The sequence below is a fragment of the Megalopta genalis genome, chromosome 8 (assembly GCF_051020955.1).
Source record: "Megalopta genalis isolate 19385.01 chromosome 8, iyMegGena1_principal, whole genome shotgun sequence".
Classification (NCBI taxonomy): domain Eukaryota; kingdom Metazoa; phylum Arthropoda; class Insecta; order Hymenoptera; family Halictidae; genus Megalopta; species Megalopta genalis.
This window is the reverse complement of record NC_135020.1, coordinates 18,930,962-18,946,190: the sequence shown is the minus strand read 5'-3', so window position 1 is coordinate 18,946,190 and position 15,229 is coordinate 18,930,962. Positions and strand designations below refer to the sequence as shown.

At 29.3% G+C, this 15,229-nt stretch overlaps 4 protein-coding genes across 9 annotated transcripts; 1 reads left to right on the top strand and 3 right to left on the bottom strand.

Moving 5' to 3' along the window:
- Positions 1-323: 323 nt before the first annotated feature.
- On the bottom strand, positions 324-3,551 carry Nthl1 (Nth-like DNA glycosylase 1). The gene is made up of 2 exons (XM_033465482.2): positions 2,157-3,551; positions 324-1,942 (listed from the first exon to the last, which is right to left on the bottom strand). Exons 1-2 carry the CDS (start codon positions 2,745-2,747, stop codon positions 1,538-1,540), a joined length of 996 nt encoding a protein of 331 aa, XP_033321373.1. The 5' UTR covers positions 2,748-3,551; the 3' UTR covers positions 324-1,537.
- On the top strand, positions 430-1,540 carry vito (nucleolar protein viriato). Its single transcript, XM_033465485.2, has 3 exons — positions 430-735; positions 815-920; positions 983-1,540. Exons 1-3 carry the CDS (start codon positions 626-628, stop codon positions 1,469-1,471), a joined length of 705 nt encoding a protein of 234 aa, XP_033321376.2. The 5' UTR covers positions 430-625; the 3' UTR covers positions 1,472-1,540.
- Positions 3,552-3,692: 141 nt separating the features above from the next.
- On the bottom strand, positions 3,693-8,248 carry LOC117217694 (uncharacterized). 2 transcript variants are annotated; one of them, XM_033465486.2, is made up of 3 exons: positions 7,663-8,248; positions 5,563-5,757; positions 3,693-5,439 (listed from the first exon to the last, which is right to left on the bottom strand). In XM_033465486.2, the coding sequence occupies exons 1-3, from the start codon at positions 7,912-7,914 to the stop codon at positions 5,203-5,205; spliced, it is 684 nt and encodes a 227-aa protein (XP_033321377.2). In that variant the 5' UTR covers positions 7,915-8,248; the 3' UTR covers positions 3,693-5,202. The 2 variants fall into 2 exon arrangements, with proteins under 2 accessions (XP_033321377.2, XP_033321378.2); XM_033465487.2 differs by having other exon boundaries at positions 3,693-5,385.
- Positions 8,249-9,169: 921 nt separating this feature from the next.
- LOC117217659 (lysophosphatidylserine lipase ABHD12) lies at positions 9,170-14,349 on the bottom strand. Of its 5 annotated transcripts, XM_076524151.1 has the most exons (11): positions 14,259-14,349; positions 13,363-13,773; positions 12,503-12,661; positions 11,292-11,410; positions 11,082-11,181; positions 10,821-11,020; positions 10,563-10,698; positions 10,367-10,484; positions 10,029-10,190; positions 9,834-9,961; positions 9,170-9,766 (listed from the first exon to the last, which is right to left on the bottom strand). In XM_076524151.1, the coding sequence occupies exons 3-11, from the start codon at positions 12,571-12,573 to the stop codon at positions 9,727-9,729; spliced, it is 1,074 nt and encodes a 357-aa protein (XP_076380266.1). In that variant the 5' UTR covers positions 12,574-12,661; positions 13,363-13,773; positions 14,259-14,349; the 3' UTR covers positions 9,170-9,726. The 5 variants fall into 5 exon arrangements, with proteins under 5 accessions (XP_076380266.1, XP_076380268.1, XP_076380269.1 ...); XM_076524153.1 differs by lacking the exons at positions 12,503-12,661; positions 14,259-14,349 and adding an exon at positions 11,686-11,913 and having other exon boundaries at positions 13,363-14,171; XM_076524154.1 differs by lacking the exons at positions 13,363-13,773; positions 14,259-14,349 and adding an exon at positions 11,686-11,913 and having other exon boundaries at positions 12,503-12,648.
- Between the last annotated feature and the right edge of the window lie 880 nt (positions 14,350-15,229).

Genomic DNA, 15,229 nt, shown 5'->3' with positions numbered 1-15,229 from the left:
AATATTTGTTACTATGTAAGTAGAGACACTCAATATATTATGTTAACTTTACAAGGGCACCCTCTACTAAGATATTTTACTACTAAATAATGAACAGCGGGGTTTTCAAAATTCGTATAAGTACAATCTTTACTTAATTCTATTACACTAAACAAATGTGTAACTTCCAACAATTTTTATTTTGCAAGTCATTTCGCTTCGATGCAATTGTGCTGATTAATTTATACATGTATGTACACATATTTTATTTTTCACGATTCCTGAAGAGTATTATATTTCCTTTCTGGTATTATCAAAATACAGATATAAGTATGAATGCTGAATAACATCAGTATTACATTTGTTTATTTCCTATTTCAATTACGAAGAATTTATAGTGAATTTTACAAATTCATTCATTTTGTTCTACGTGTTATACATGTACTGACTGCTCGATACAATGGTCTGGTAATAATAGGAACATTACCTACAAGATATTCTATAACTAGACACTAGACATAAAAAAATAACATCAGTGTTTTATATATATGTTATAACTCGTGACGATAGTTTACGACAGTTAACGACTCCTGACGACACTAAATTTCGTTCCGAGTTTCCAGACCTAACCAAAAAACTTTCAGTTATGGTATTACACGCAAAAATGCAACCAAAGTTACTCAATGTAAATAGAATACCTGGTCAACCAAAAAAACGCAAGAAAATTACTCTTGTATTTGATGAAAAGAAAAGACGGTAAATATAGTAAGCTAAACTAATGAAACAATAAATAGAGGTTATGAACACTGTGAACATTTAACACTTCTGAATACAGAGAGTTTTTGAAAGGATTCCATAAAAGGAAAGTACAACGGCAAAAGAAAGCTCAAGAGGAGCTGCAGCAACAGTTGAAAGAAGAACGAAAAAAAATTAAACAGGAAGTAAGTACTTGAAAACCTAAACTTTTTTAATAATATAATAATGTATACACTGTTTTTGTTAGGCACGGGAACGTTATCAGAATTTGGTATCAAGCAGAGATATTCCAGAAATTCAACAATTATTATCTCAACAAGAATACGAAACAGAAGGGCATACCGTTAGTATTTTAGATTTGAACGTTGCAGATCTTTTAGAGAAAGATGTGTTTATTGGCGAGAATGAAGGTACTAATGAAACAGAAGATGAAGAAGAGGAAGAGAATAATCAAAATATGGAAGATGATGAAGAAATCGTGGGAATGACATTAAACAAAAAGAAAGAAGCTAATAACTCAAAACAAAATTTAGTAAATAAACCAATTAGTAATAAAAAAGATATAAAACGAGAAATTAAGAGAGCTGCATTGAAACGTGTACAAAAGAGTAAAGCATTCCAAAAAAAGCAGAAATTAGAACGCAACAAGAATAAAAAGGAAAGTATAAAAAAACAGAAAAGAGTACAGAAAACTCAGAAGCGTAATGGAAAATTTAAGAAAAAGTTAAATCGCTGAATTTTTTTCATTTCACAATTTATATACTGTAAATAAACATAATTTATAATAAATATTTTCCAAAAGTTAGGTCTTTTTTACTCCACTTTTCGTTGAAGACGGACATATATCTTTATTGAGGCATTCAGAACATTTTGGAAATCTGGGTAAACAAATTTCTTGACCAAATCCAACAAGTAGATGATTTACCTCCTTCCAAAGATCTTTTGGAAGCCATTTCTCCAATGCAATCCTGGTTTCTTCTGGGGTTTTTGTCGGTTTTTCTGCCCACTTCAATCTGTTAGTAATACGATGCACATGTGTGTCCACACCAATACCAGATACATGTCCCCATGCTATTTGCATACAAATATGAGCCATCTTTGGCCCAACACCAGGTAAATCGCACAACTCTTTCACTGTTTCAGGAATATCACCTCCATACTTGTCTATTAAGATTATGGATGTCCTTTTAATATATTCCACTTTTCTCTGAAAACACCATTATTTCTTAAAAAAATATTTTACACGTTTGATTAAAAAAACATTTCTACAACAAGTTTTTGGATAAGAATTTCTATAAAGAAGTAAGACAAATATATGATCAGTTAGAAACAGTAGTAATTTACTGTTCAAAAATGATCTTTATAACCATTTTTTATTTGTTGTATGTATATTAGATTCATTAAGTTGAAACAAATTATACCTTCCAGAATCCAACAGGATATATAAGTTTCCCAAGAATTTCATCAGGAGTATTTGTTATTACTTCTGGAGTACATCCATATGTATTTAATCTTTGCATAGCTGCATGAGTAACTTGATCTTTGGTTTGACTACTAAGCATCAATGCGATTAATGATTGATACCTAGAAAGTTTCGCAGATGCTTTAGGATCTGCGCATTTGTGACAACCCATTTCATCCACAGGTGCTGTTCTATGTTTTCGCATTTCTTTAATGTTTTCTAATATCGTTTTCCAATTTTTTGGCATCCACAAATTTTCATCTGTCATAACTTCTTTCACAATTTTATTTTTAAAATCTTCAATTTTCACATTCAGACATTTTATTTCATCTTCATCCTTTACTTCTTCATATTTTATTTCTATCGGTGTACGCTTTTTCTTCTCAGTTTTATGTAGCAATATGTTTTCTTCATTGTCAAAATATGTTGAAGTTGCACCCAGGGCATCTGTATTAGCGGTTTTATTTCCAGAACGTAGAGATCTTGTTGATACAAGATTATTAAGTTTCAATTTTTTACTCATTTTCAAAAGAATGTAATACAATGACATACAAATAAAATTGCTGTTTAAATCACTAGATATTTACAATCAATTATATACGTGCAAGAGAACATAACCTTCTACTGTTGTACACTACTTCAAAGGCTACAAATTTGAATTCATAGAAAAGCGCGCATGCGCACAACTAAATTCAGAATTAAAATCAACGCACTCAAACCCGAGTGAGAGTTATGTTATGTCACAAACTTAAAAATAGTGGTGCACAAACTATGGGGCGGGGTCACGTTCGCTGGGGAGAGGGGCGCCATTTTTTTTACAAGCTTGCTTATAGATTCCGGATTTAGCTATAATGTGTGACATGTACGGCAAATGCATGCTTACATACATGTATATGCATCTGAATGGGCAACATTCATGACAAATATACATATTGAATCAGATCTAGTCAAACTTTACATACAATTAAAATAATTCTTATTTATTTAAGGCTATTACTTTCAATACCATTATTTGAAAATATAGATTGATAATATCGGTAAAATAATAACAATAATGAATTATTTTGTTTTATCTATTCAAATTTGGAAAACATTGATCATCAAAATAATACAATAATTATTATTTATATTTATTATTATTATTAATTATTATTATTATCTAGACTTATGTTGAATTTTTTTTATTACGACTTCTGTAAGATACGGTTAGTAGGATTCATTCGTAAAGTAAAATGAACGAAGCAGAATTGTGAACGTGATATGGCACATCGATTTCCCCCGCATATCTGTGCAGATACTTCTCACCAAAATGAGGACTTCATGCTCCGTCTCCGTCCCTCTATTCCTAAGTCCGTGTGTTATATCTTCAAATTTTGTATGACTAATATGTAATGACTAATTCTTACGTAAACGACATTTTTTACTCAATTAATATACATGTATCTAAAATATTAACTAAACAAATCAATAAAAGGAGAACATGACATCCAAAATATATGTTCTTTCAATTATTTATTTTTCTTATATAAGGAGAATGCTTACACAAATAATTGCATAAATCATGTAACTACTACAGCTTGGATTTTACATAAATTGTTGAAAAAGTAATAACATATACATATTCATTCTATGACAGCATTGAATCCAGACAAAGTTTCCTGGTGATTATTTAATTATCTCCAAAATGTACTCATTCAGAAGTTCTTATGAACAATTAAAACACTCCGATTCCAAATTGTAGAAGTTTCGTTAAATCGGATACAATAAACTTATAAATTATTAAAGATAAATTATATCGATACTTATGAATAATTATATTTTATACCATATGAGAAAAATTGGTCTTTCGTCGTAAATGTATTTTAATACGAAATAAAATTATATCACATATAAATAAAAAATGTTTACTTAGAAATACTTCGATAATCTTTCCAAATTTGTTGCTGATAATCAGAACACCTTATGTGTAGATTATCTTATGTATGTACACAATGCGACCCAGTCTCAAGATTTATATGAAAAATCAGTAAAACTAACTCCAAAATTCCATTAAAGGATAAAATAGCTGTATTATAAAAAACGTACTTGTTATTATAATATACATACATGCTAATTACACTGTATGTAATTAATTTTATTAATTACAAATAACACAAGTATAAAACCAGTAAAGTAATATAACAAAAATTGTGCAGTGCTTTCCCATCACTGCCCTGTATTGCATTCTTTTTGACTTAATTTGAAAAGATAGGATTGCTTTATGCCATAATTTATGTAAGTTACTCTAATATATACATATCCGTTTACTTTGTAAATATCGCTCATTTTTCATCATATACATACAGATGAGCAAATATTTTGTTATATATATTGTCAGTCACACTTAATGCTGCCATTACATTCAATTTGGACAGAATAAAATATTATTTATTTATACATGCATTCTTCAACGGTCTTTCTCAAAGACCGATACCGTACTACTATAACTTACTACCATACCAAACGTATTGGTATTGCGATTATTACTAAACATGCTATGTATTTAAACAATAACGAAAATAATTGTCTAGAAAATATATCTGAAATCATTTTGTTTGAACGTTTTTAGCATCTGGATCCAATGCTTACCTAACATATCACCAATGATAATGGACGGAGTGGAGGAATGCACAGGTAAACAGAAAAAGATAAAATTTTAAGTAACAGAAGTATGAAGATAGAAACCTTACATTAGTACTTGTGCTGACACTCTATAGAAACGCAACTTTTTACACTTCTTTAATCGAACAAGCAAACGAAGAAGGTCATATGAATTTGTAGAGCTAACAATAAAATAACTACCAAAGACAGTTGAAAAGAAATAAATGTTTTGTTCATGGGAAAGTCAAGTAAATGGCAAAATGGTAAAGACTGTGATTCAGATCGATTCACATAAAATTAAAAATGCGCAAACAGTGTCCACATCATGTGTTCTTACTACACATTGATGCAGTTAACCTTTGTACTCAACCTGGAATCTGATTAGCGATAGTATTAGGGCCAATAGAAACAGTTGGAGGAATTGTAGAGTCCTGCATTAGAGTGCGTGTCTCTTCTTCCTGGTCAGAAAGTGGTATTGCTGGAGTGTCGTGTGAATTTGACTGTTTCAGCTTTAGTTGGCTCGGCAACTCCGTAAGTACTGGCCCGTACTGCGAAGTGGAACCCACCAGCAAGTCAGTCGATGGATTCAAACCGCCCAACATCTTTCCTCATAGCAACGCGTATATAAGATAAAGAAACGAACGTACGAACCAGAGCATGCATCGCTTCCGGTAAATAAAACCAAACTCAAAACATAAAATGTACTTGAAAGATGTTATGCCTACCTGACCACTGCTTCCAACCATTCCGCTTCTTGGAGACTTCCCACGATGGATATAATGAAGCCAACCCCAGCCAAAGCCAAGCAACATCCCTACCAGCATTATACCAGCACCTAATGCTATAGAACTTTCTGAAGTATCTTCAATATGTTCTTCTATGTTTGTTTTAGATGTTGTTGGATGGTCATCCACTTTTATCTACAACCATTCCTTAATTTACATTTTTATGTCATAATAATGTAGTGGTACACTTAAATGTAGCCATCTTAAATCCCTTTCAGGTATAATGATATGAAAAAAATTTTATATGCAATTTGAATAGTACGAATGGATAAACGTGCTACAAGGACATCTCTATATTTTTGCCTACACAGTGATTAATCAAAATATTGACCTTGAAGTAACCTTTGACTCTCAAAAGTAAAATTAAATATAGAATACATGATCAGTATATACAAAATATGTCATATAATTGCAGCTGAAGAAGATATTTAAGTGGTTACTTTTAAGTGTATCACCCTACATATGATTATCAAGCAATACAATAGTACAGAAACTATAGATGAAAGCAACTAAATAAGGTGAAGCTGGTTTGAAGAATGTTTCATTAAGTCAGGAGAGTGATATTTCTGTATGATATGTTTTTAAACATTTCTTTAGATTACCATCTTGCAAATGCATTTATAGCTATTTATGCTTAAACTAAAAAATAATTAAAAAATAACGCATACTATGATAATTAATAATTTATAACACTATTATTGCCACACTAAAATGGGAAAAAGATTATATATAGAATTTAAGGTACTCCTTTATCTTCATCACTTTGTACAAAGTCACGAAGATATATAATTGTTGTTTCATATATTTAAACTAGAAAATAAAAAGGCATCTCTTATTTTCTAGTTATTACCTTAGTTCTTCTTCAAGTTTGCTTTATTTGCAGAAACATAAACAATGACCATACATATTTGAAAATGTATAGCAAAGTGAAATAGTGATTTGTAATATTTAAAAATTTGCATTTCAAACATATAATCTATATAATTAATGATTAAAATTAAAGATTATTTATTCTACTCATATCACTTAAAGAATTTTAATGTTCACAGTCTACTCTAGGAGTTCTTAGATTAATTTCTTTAAAAATATACTAGTAGTATTCTTTAAGATTAAAATGATACTAAATAATGAAAATATAATGATACAAATATCTCTAAAATCAACGAGACATCTTGACTCTCTTAACATCTTAATGCTAAATGTATATTATCATTTTCATAGATTGCTCTTTCAGAAGTAATATATACTTTTATATAAGATTCTCTCTTGTCAGTTCTGTTTTAGTATTAGGAATATGTAGAAACAGATCATTTGATTTTGTACATTGTTATGTTTCCAAGTATGGCACAATAGGTTACAATTAAATTTTCTTTTATAAGTAGGAAAACTATCATTGAAATCTATAAAATGACATAAAATTAATACAAATATGCTTGAGTCGTATAATACTGTTTCAAGGCTATAGACAACCAATAAGAAATTGTCAGACACTTAAAGATAACAATAAAGCAGTAGACAAATCCTTCAAAAACTTATACTAAGGCAAATACTGGTAAAAGATTAAAATCTAACAATAAGAATAAGATAGAAATTAATGTGTATAGTATTCACACTACCACTCGCAATGAAGAAACTTATATGTAAAATTTGTTTCCCATTTATGTCAATATGGCAAACCCTCATTAGTTTGGGTAATTCCAAACGAAGTTTTATAAACAAGGATAATGAAATTAATGGTATTAATTTCTAAGAATTAAATTTCCAGTAAAGGGAACCTGTTACAAAAATGTAAGAGTGATTCAACATGACATAACATACCTAGTACGTATGAATGTAATAATTAGCAAGTTTTCTATAGATTTTTTAGTTTTTTAATGAATATCTATACAGTTCTTATTGCATTAATCTGGAAAGTTTTTGAACACGTATTGTACTTAAAATGTAAAACATGAAGTTATCAGAGAATAATGAAATTAGATGTTGATGTACACAAGAGACAGAATATCTACATCAGAAGGTTATTAACAATTTTAAAGTTACCTCTATTTTATTTTCCTGTGGTGTGTCATCTGATACTAAACAGATCAGCATAGTAGTTAAACCAGCAGCGGTAAATGATAAAGCAACTGAAAGCAATACCCATTCCAACCATTTTCTGGAACTGAGTTTGTGCCGGGATATAATCCTCCAGAAACTACTTCTTATCCCGCCTCCTCCTCCAGCACCATCACCACCGCTGTCATACGTGTAACCCACCGTTGTGGGTTGATAAACGGCACCGCTGTCTGGCATATCTTCTCGTGAAATATACGCAATTTTCACGATTTTTCCTTGTGCCCAACAAGGGGCACTTTACACGTTCACAGAAAGTTTTATTGAAACTGCTGATCGAAATTGGGCAAAAAATGGTATTGCCCAACAGAATACAAAAAATGATTGACACACCACCAATATGCCAATTTCAGAAAATATTTATAATTATTTTCAGGTTACTATTGTGTACACGATGACCTTATTTTCCACAACTTTATCGTTATATGTAAGTACATATTCGCAATGCAGATCTGCAGTACAACCTGGATACTTTACTGTATTCTGTGAATACTATACGTATATACTACACTGATACACTACATATTTTGTTAATATGTATGTACATCTCGAGCATTCTCTAGTGAGACGTGTTACTACTACATGAATGGTGGCGGGTATTTTAAAATTTTTACTAACGCATCCCGTACTTTTCTCTAAATTATACATTAGAAATGAAACATTTATAACTTGTAATACAAAGATAAAATATAATTTATTTATAAAATGAGTTTTTTGTGAATATGCAAAAATTATTTATCATTATTGAATAATATAATGAGATAATTTAATGAATTTTATTAACTAAAAATTACAGTCTAAAGCAAGGTATAAAAGTCCTAAAAGTATAATGTTTAATTAATAATATTTGATTAAATATTAGTAGGTAGCGGAATTTTATGCAGTTACGATAATACATGCATACCTGGTATATGTATAAGTAATACTTAATTCCTGCACATTTCTTGGGTTGCATTTGCTAAGGACAACGACAGAACTGCTTTGCTCTGATTGATTGATGATTTACTGCGGATAGGATTCGCAGTAGAGTGATGGGGATACAAGTGCTTGCTGAGGGAGGCAGGAAAACGTGCAAGAACGTGAAATCCAGGTACAATTTGTTGTTAAATATTGTATGTCGTTTAAGTCTTACACCAGGGCTCGGAATTAACTGCACATGACAGAGATAGAGCATTTTCGGAGGCTACTCTGAAATGTGTTGCAGAGTGTCATCATCCAATCCCATTTATGAGATGTCTCCTGCAGCACATAATTCTAACATAATCCGACCCAAAAAAATCCCCAAATCCCCAGCCCCCATAAATCACCGTTCTTCAGGTCCATAACATCTACCAGCATTAGCGCGACGAGCGAAAGAGCGGTCAGAAGGAGATTTATTATAAATATATACACTACAAATTCATGAAAACTCAATAAATAATGTGACACAATAATATTACCATTATTTCTTATTGTTTTATTTATACAAAGAACATGAAATATACTGACATATAAGTATTTTAAAATATAGTACAAATAATTGAATTATGCATACAATTGCTGTGGAGAATACTTATTCATTTCATAAAATAAAACTTAAAATTGCTGACATTTACGAATTTGTAAAAGTGTCACATTTATTGACGAGTATAATGTAATGAATACTGTTGATGGCCTTAAAGTAGCTATCACAGCATAGGCTCTATTATCACACAATGTTAAATAAAATTGTCCTTAAATAAAATTTCCCATTATCATTAAATTTAATGTATTACAGGTTTAACATATTTTATGTGCACTTGGACACTGAGTTAATTTTTAAAATTGATGCATTTAACGAAAGTGCAACATTTAATATATTGAGAATGACAATTAATGTTAATAACAGAAACATTTAAAATTCGTTAATTTCATTTCAAGTTCAAATTATATTATGTACTTATAAAAGTTTACTAATATCTATGTATTGTAAAAATACATGTATTGTGATAGTTATTCTTGTCATCACATTATTTAATCAGTCTGATTGGTATGCCCCTTTGCTACAAATGATCTAAAAAGAATCATATATTGGTAAAACATGTAATTAATATTGCAGTAAAATTATAATTAAAACTTACTTAATTATTTCAGGTAATTTTTTATATCGACATATGTATTTATGTCCAAGACGAAGCGATGAATCTATTCGTGTAAACTGAATTTGATTGATATTGTTGCCATGATAACTTATACCTGCTTTATACAACTGAAAATGCAAATACATTTATCACTAGTAATTCGTCACGAAAGTTTAATGTAAAATATTTTTATACTTTTTCTCCCAAGGAAAATGGTACAACGTTGTCGTCTTCTGCGTGTAGTATCATAATTGCACATTGAACATTTTTTATATGTTTGTCTGATTCAAAACGCAGATTGTTGTGATAAAATGGTTCCACGATGACCCAATGAAACCATGGTAAATGTTTAAAGATCTTAAAAAGGGAAATATAATATATATATATACATATGTTTTAATATTATTATTATACAGAGTATCTTATTCAACTGAAGATTCTCTGTATACAGGGTGGTTTACCTAAAGGTAGACATCTAAAGATCTTTTATGTAGACCACCTTGTATAAACTCGTTTGTTACGATGTAATGTACCTGTGCTAATGGATGTGCACTTAATTCTTCTGCAATATTATTAAATGGTGATTCCAAGACCAAACCTGCTGGTTGAACATTTTCTTGTGCTAATAATTCTAACACATGGGTAGAAACACTGTAAAAAGTAAAACGATTTACAAAATTTATATATTCTTTCTTTTATAATATTTTTTAAAACATCTAAAATATTTACCCAGTGCCCAAAGAATGGGCCCATACAAATACAGAAGATGAACCATTTACTTTTTTTAACAACCACTCTAGTACAAATTTACTATCTGCTACTACACCTACTTCAGAAAGTTCAGCTGCCTCGCTATCTCCATACCCTAATTTTATGAAGAAACAATAAAATTATATCTACATGTTCAAATTACTGTTTACGATTTTAAAAAAGTATTCTAGTATATATTGGAAAAACCCTTTAATAATCACAGCATTTTACACTTACCTCTATAATCAAAACAAATTACATGATAATCTAATGATTGAAAGAGTTTATACAATTCTAAACGATGATTACTTGCTCTATTGCCACTATTACCATGCATATAAAGAAAAACAGGTTGTTTGGCATTATTCAATGCACTGTCATAATCTGCATCAGTTATAATAGTGGAATCATTTACTAATGATTGAGGTAGTATTTGCCTAGAAATATGTTTATTTATGTAGAATATATATAAAATTTAACTTATATATTTTTACTTACCAAACTCCTATCTTTACTTGCTGATCAGTATTCAAGTAAAAGTTTCTTGTACCTTTCATTCCAACTGATTCTGGATTGGTAAAGTCCACTGGCCATTGTACTAAAAATGAAAGGGTAATGTATAAAAGCAAGTTAGTCATATATGAAGAAAAACAATTACATAAAAAGATATTTTTATTTAATAATGAATGTCCAAACTGAAATACTTACCAAAATTTAAAAAGAGTATTTTCTTCTGTATGGTGTAAGAATAGTGAAATATAATAGGCAGAAGCCCAAATATAATGAGATATGTAATTATTGATGCTTTTATCACCCAAAATAAATATCTACAATAAAAATTGGTCATTCATAATAGTATCCTGTTAATATAATAACGAAGAAATTAAAAAATTTAACATATGTATATACAGAACAATATTTTGTGTACGTTATTATTCTATAGCACAAATCTTTTATTTTTATTTTTAGAGAACATGCAAGTAAGTTACAAATAAAAATAACAATACAAAAACACCACAATGAACAAATGTTTTACTTAATATTTGGAACAAATTATTAAATAAAATAGCAATGTGGATATAATACATTTCTGAAATTATACCTTTTCAATTTCATAGCAGTTTGATGTACATAAGTATTAATAATTAAATTGATAATCAATTCACATTCAAATCGAAAACAGACAAACTGAACGTTTATAAATCAAGTTGTTTTCACGTTATGTTTTGTATGTTTGAAAAAGTATTTCAAAAATTTGTCTTTATCATGTTTATCATTTTACCATGTGCTCCCAAATGTGTTTCAATTATATTATAACTTATGTTAAGTGCTATAATAGAAAAGATGTAATAGAAAGAAATATAGTTAATATTACAAAGCTATCAAAGAAATAGAACGCACAATAAAAAAAAACAATAAACACAGAAATAAAAGGATATTTAACAATAAAATCTCATTTACTGATTTATATTCATAAGAAATAAATTTCTTAAATCATTAGCTGACTTATTCAATGATCTTAATTAATATATTTTTTGCTGAACTTACAAATATTGTTTTTGTAGTTCACATACAATATTGTATAATACAATGTAAGAGTGTCTGTTAATGTTAAGTAATCTTCTGCGCTTGTGATGAGTCATTAAAGTGATGAAATATGTTTATTAGATAGATTCTTTTACAAAGAAGGAATATCTATGCACTTAGCTACCCTATAATTGCGTCATTGAAGGCAATACAATTACATAATGTAGTTTCTAATTACGACACCATCAATTAAAGTTGAATTAAAATGATCAATGGTATCGATGAAATATGATAAACATAAGCATGAAGCATAGAATGAAAAGTGAAAAAATCGATTTAAATTTCAAAAAACAAAGAAGTGACTGAATCATGATTATAACAGAGCAACTTACATTCCCATATACCCAATATCAAGAATGATGAATGGTGTCACTGCTGCTAATAGTAGATCAGTAGCCTGCATTTTTGTTAGTAGCTACCAAATCTAAGGCACCTTTTTAATTCCTCCTTTTAAGGTAACTTACTTATGCAAAAGTTGTTTGAAGGAATTACTATAGAATAACGGTACATAGAAAATAAATATAAATAAATAAAAAAGTAATATTATTTGCTATCATAACAAAGTGTAATTATATTCCCATGTAGAAACTAGACTTCATAACACATTATTTCCTAATAGCGAATAAACTTCCCATATCATTATGAAATCATCTGGTTACATAAGTTGATAAACATGTAAATATTTGTGTCTCAGTATTACTCTCAAATTTCAACAGTACTTATAATTTTTTCAATAATAATTATATGATATGAATATGTAATTATCTATATGTAAAATTTGCTTCCATCATATCTTTTTGTTTTTCAAAATTCTTAGATTTATATTTAACAACACACTGCTTTATGCAAACTTTGAATCATTTTTCAGCAACAAATGGAATCACTTATATTGAATACATTTTTATTTTAATATAGCATTTGTAAACTTTATATTTACAAGTAAATTATATTTATATGTAAATTATGCAATACTTGTAGCTATCTTTTAAACAAACCGCTTTGTTATTTTTTTGATTTCATAATTTTTAAATTAGTGGGAATAATTACACTTAATATTTATGTTAGAGGATTAATTTTATTATTGCAAATTGCTCGTTAAGTTAAAGGCTTAAAAGATTAGTAATCGCAAGTGAATAAATGATATGTATAATACCAGGATTAGAATACATATAATTTGACGAAGTGACAGTACCTTTTTTTGAAACGCTTTTTTGGCAGCCAATATACCATAATAGTAGTAATTTAATAGTATTTATATAGACAAAATACAATATCCCTCGGATCGAAAAATGGAGACACCAATTTATGTAATTACAGTTCGACTATAATCGAATATCGATGTACATAGAATAAAATATCATAAACCGCACAGTCGTTACATCAAATAATGACAAATTTTTGAAATGTATAAAATTTGATTTAAATGATCAGTTTAGAATTACATTCAAATTTCTTATCACGTTTATATCGTACACAGATTACTGACAGGGGATGTACTCATGACTACAGTGCCAGGACTTGTACATAACGAACATAACGAACGATTTCACTTTGCGTTGACCTGCACTTGACGTAATTGACATCAGAGATTCCGTTGACATACCTAAACGGGGATGATAAGAAATGATACTGAAAGTTCTCAATTACTATTTTCATTTGACGATGTCTTTTTTTTATGTACAATTAAAGTATAGCTATCCTATCATTCCTTAAATAATTTACAAATTCAATAAAAATTGATAAATTCTCCGATTTTTAAATTTCTATTTCCATTAAATGATTTAAAAATATTTAAAGATTTCTTAAATTGTCGTTCTATCAAAGTTTAATAAATAAACTGTTTTCACTATGAATTAATTATGTATATGCGATTTGATTGGTCAAATTACTCGAGCAACTAAGAGAATAGTTTTTTTACATGTATGATTATTATTTTTTATAAATATTGCTAATATGTTCGTGCCTTTAATTAAAGAAAATGAAGAACTTAACAGGTAACCGGTAACAATCTGTATTTACTTATGACAGACAAAATATAAAAATGCAAAGTCAATCATCATAAAAATAGAAAGGAGGTTTAACAAATACCTAGATTCATTTAAAAAAACTGATTTAAAAAGCAAGTAAAAGTAACAAACGAATTGTAGTATCCGTTCAACAACTGCACAAAGTTTATACAATAGTCTCTAGTCCACCCTGTTCCTAGTCCAGGACTAGTTTTATCCAGGAAAGTAGGAATGCGAGAATTACCCATCACAAATAGGATTGGATGATGTCAATGGATTTCCATTAGAATCGTCCAATCCCATTTATGAGGTCTCTTCTCTGTCACTTGAAGCAGTTCTGAACTCACCTGAATTCACCATTGAATACACTAGACATCTATGGACACACTGGCCTTGAGTAGAAATTCCACCAACAGTCAGGATGCTGGCTCACCATTTTAACCAATATTAATGTGGCATAGCTCACAAAAAATGCTCTTTAATTGCCCATAATTACTCGCTTATTCTTTTCAAGAAATATCCAAAAAACTTTTTGAGACGCCTAGTGACTTTTATGAGAGGCTGGAGATTTTTAAAAATACAAAAATTCTGAACTAATGTATAAAATGTGCTGTATGACCTACCAAAGAATCTAACCAATTGCTCATAATTCCACGGGCGACGATTTTATTAATAAACAATTTAATTTTCAATAAATAAATATGTAAGGAACTAGGAGCAGGTGCCGTTCATGGTTGTCAAATATCAATTGGTATAAATACTCAAAAAATTACTTCAACTCAATGTGCAGTAACTTAAACAATTGCTCTTTAATTGCCCATTGTTGATCTGTAATTGCTTTTAATTGCGCTTTCGTAGCTTTTCAGAAATTTCAAAAAACTTCTTAGGGGCGTCTAGGGACTTTCACGAGAAACTGAAGACTTTTAATAACGCGAAATTTATGAAATAATACATAAAACGTGCTGTATGACCTACCAAAGAATTGCTCTTTTTTGATGATTATTATTTCATAATTACTTTTAATTGCTTACTTCTACTTTTCGAGAAAGTGCC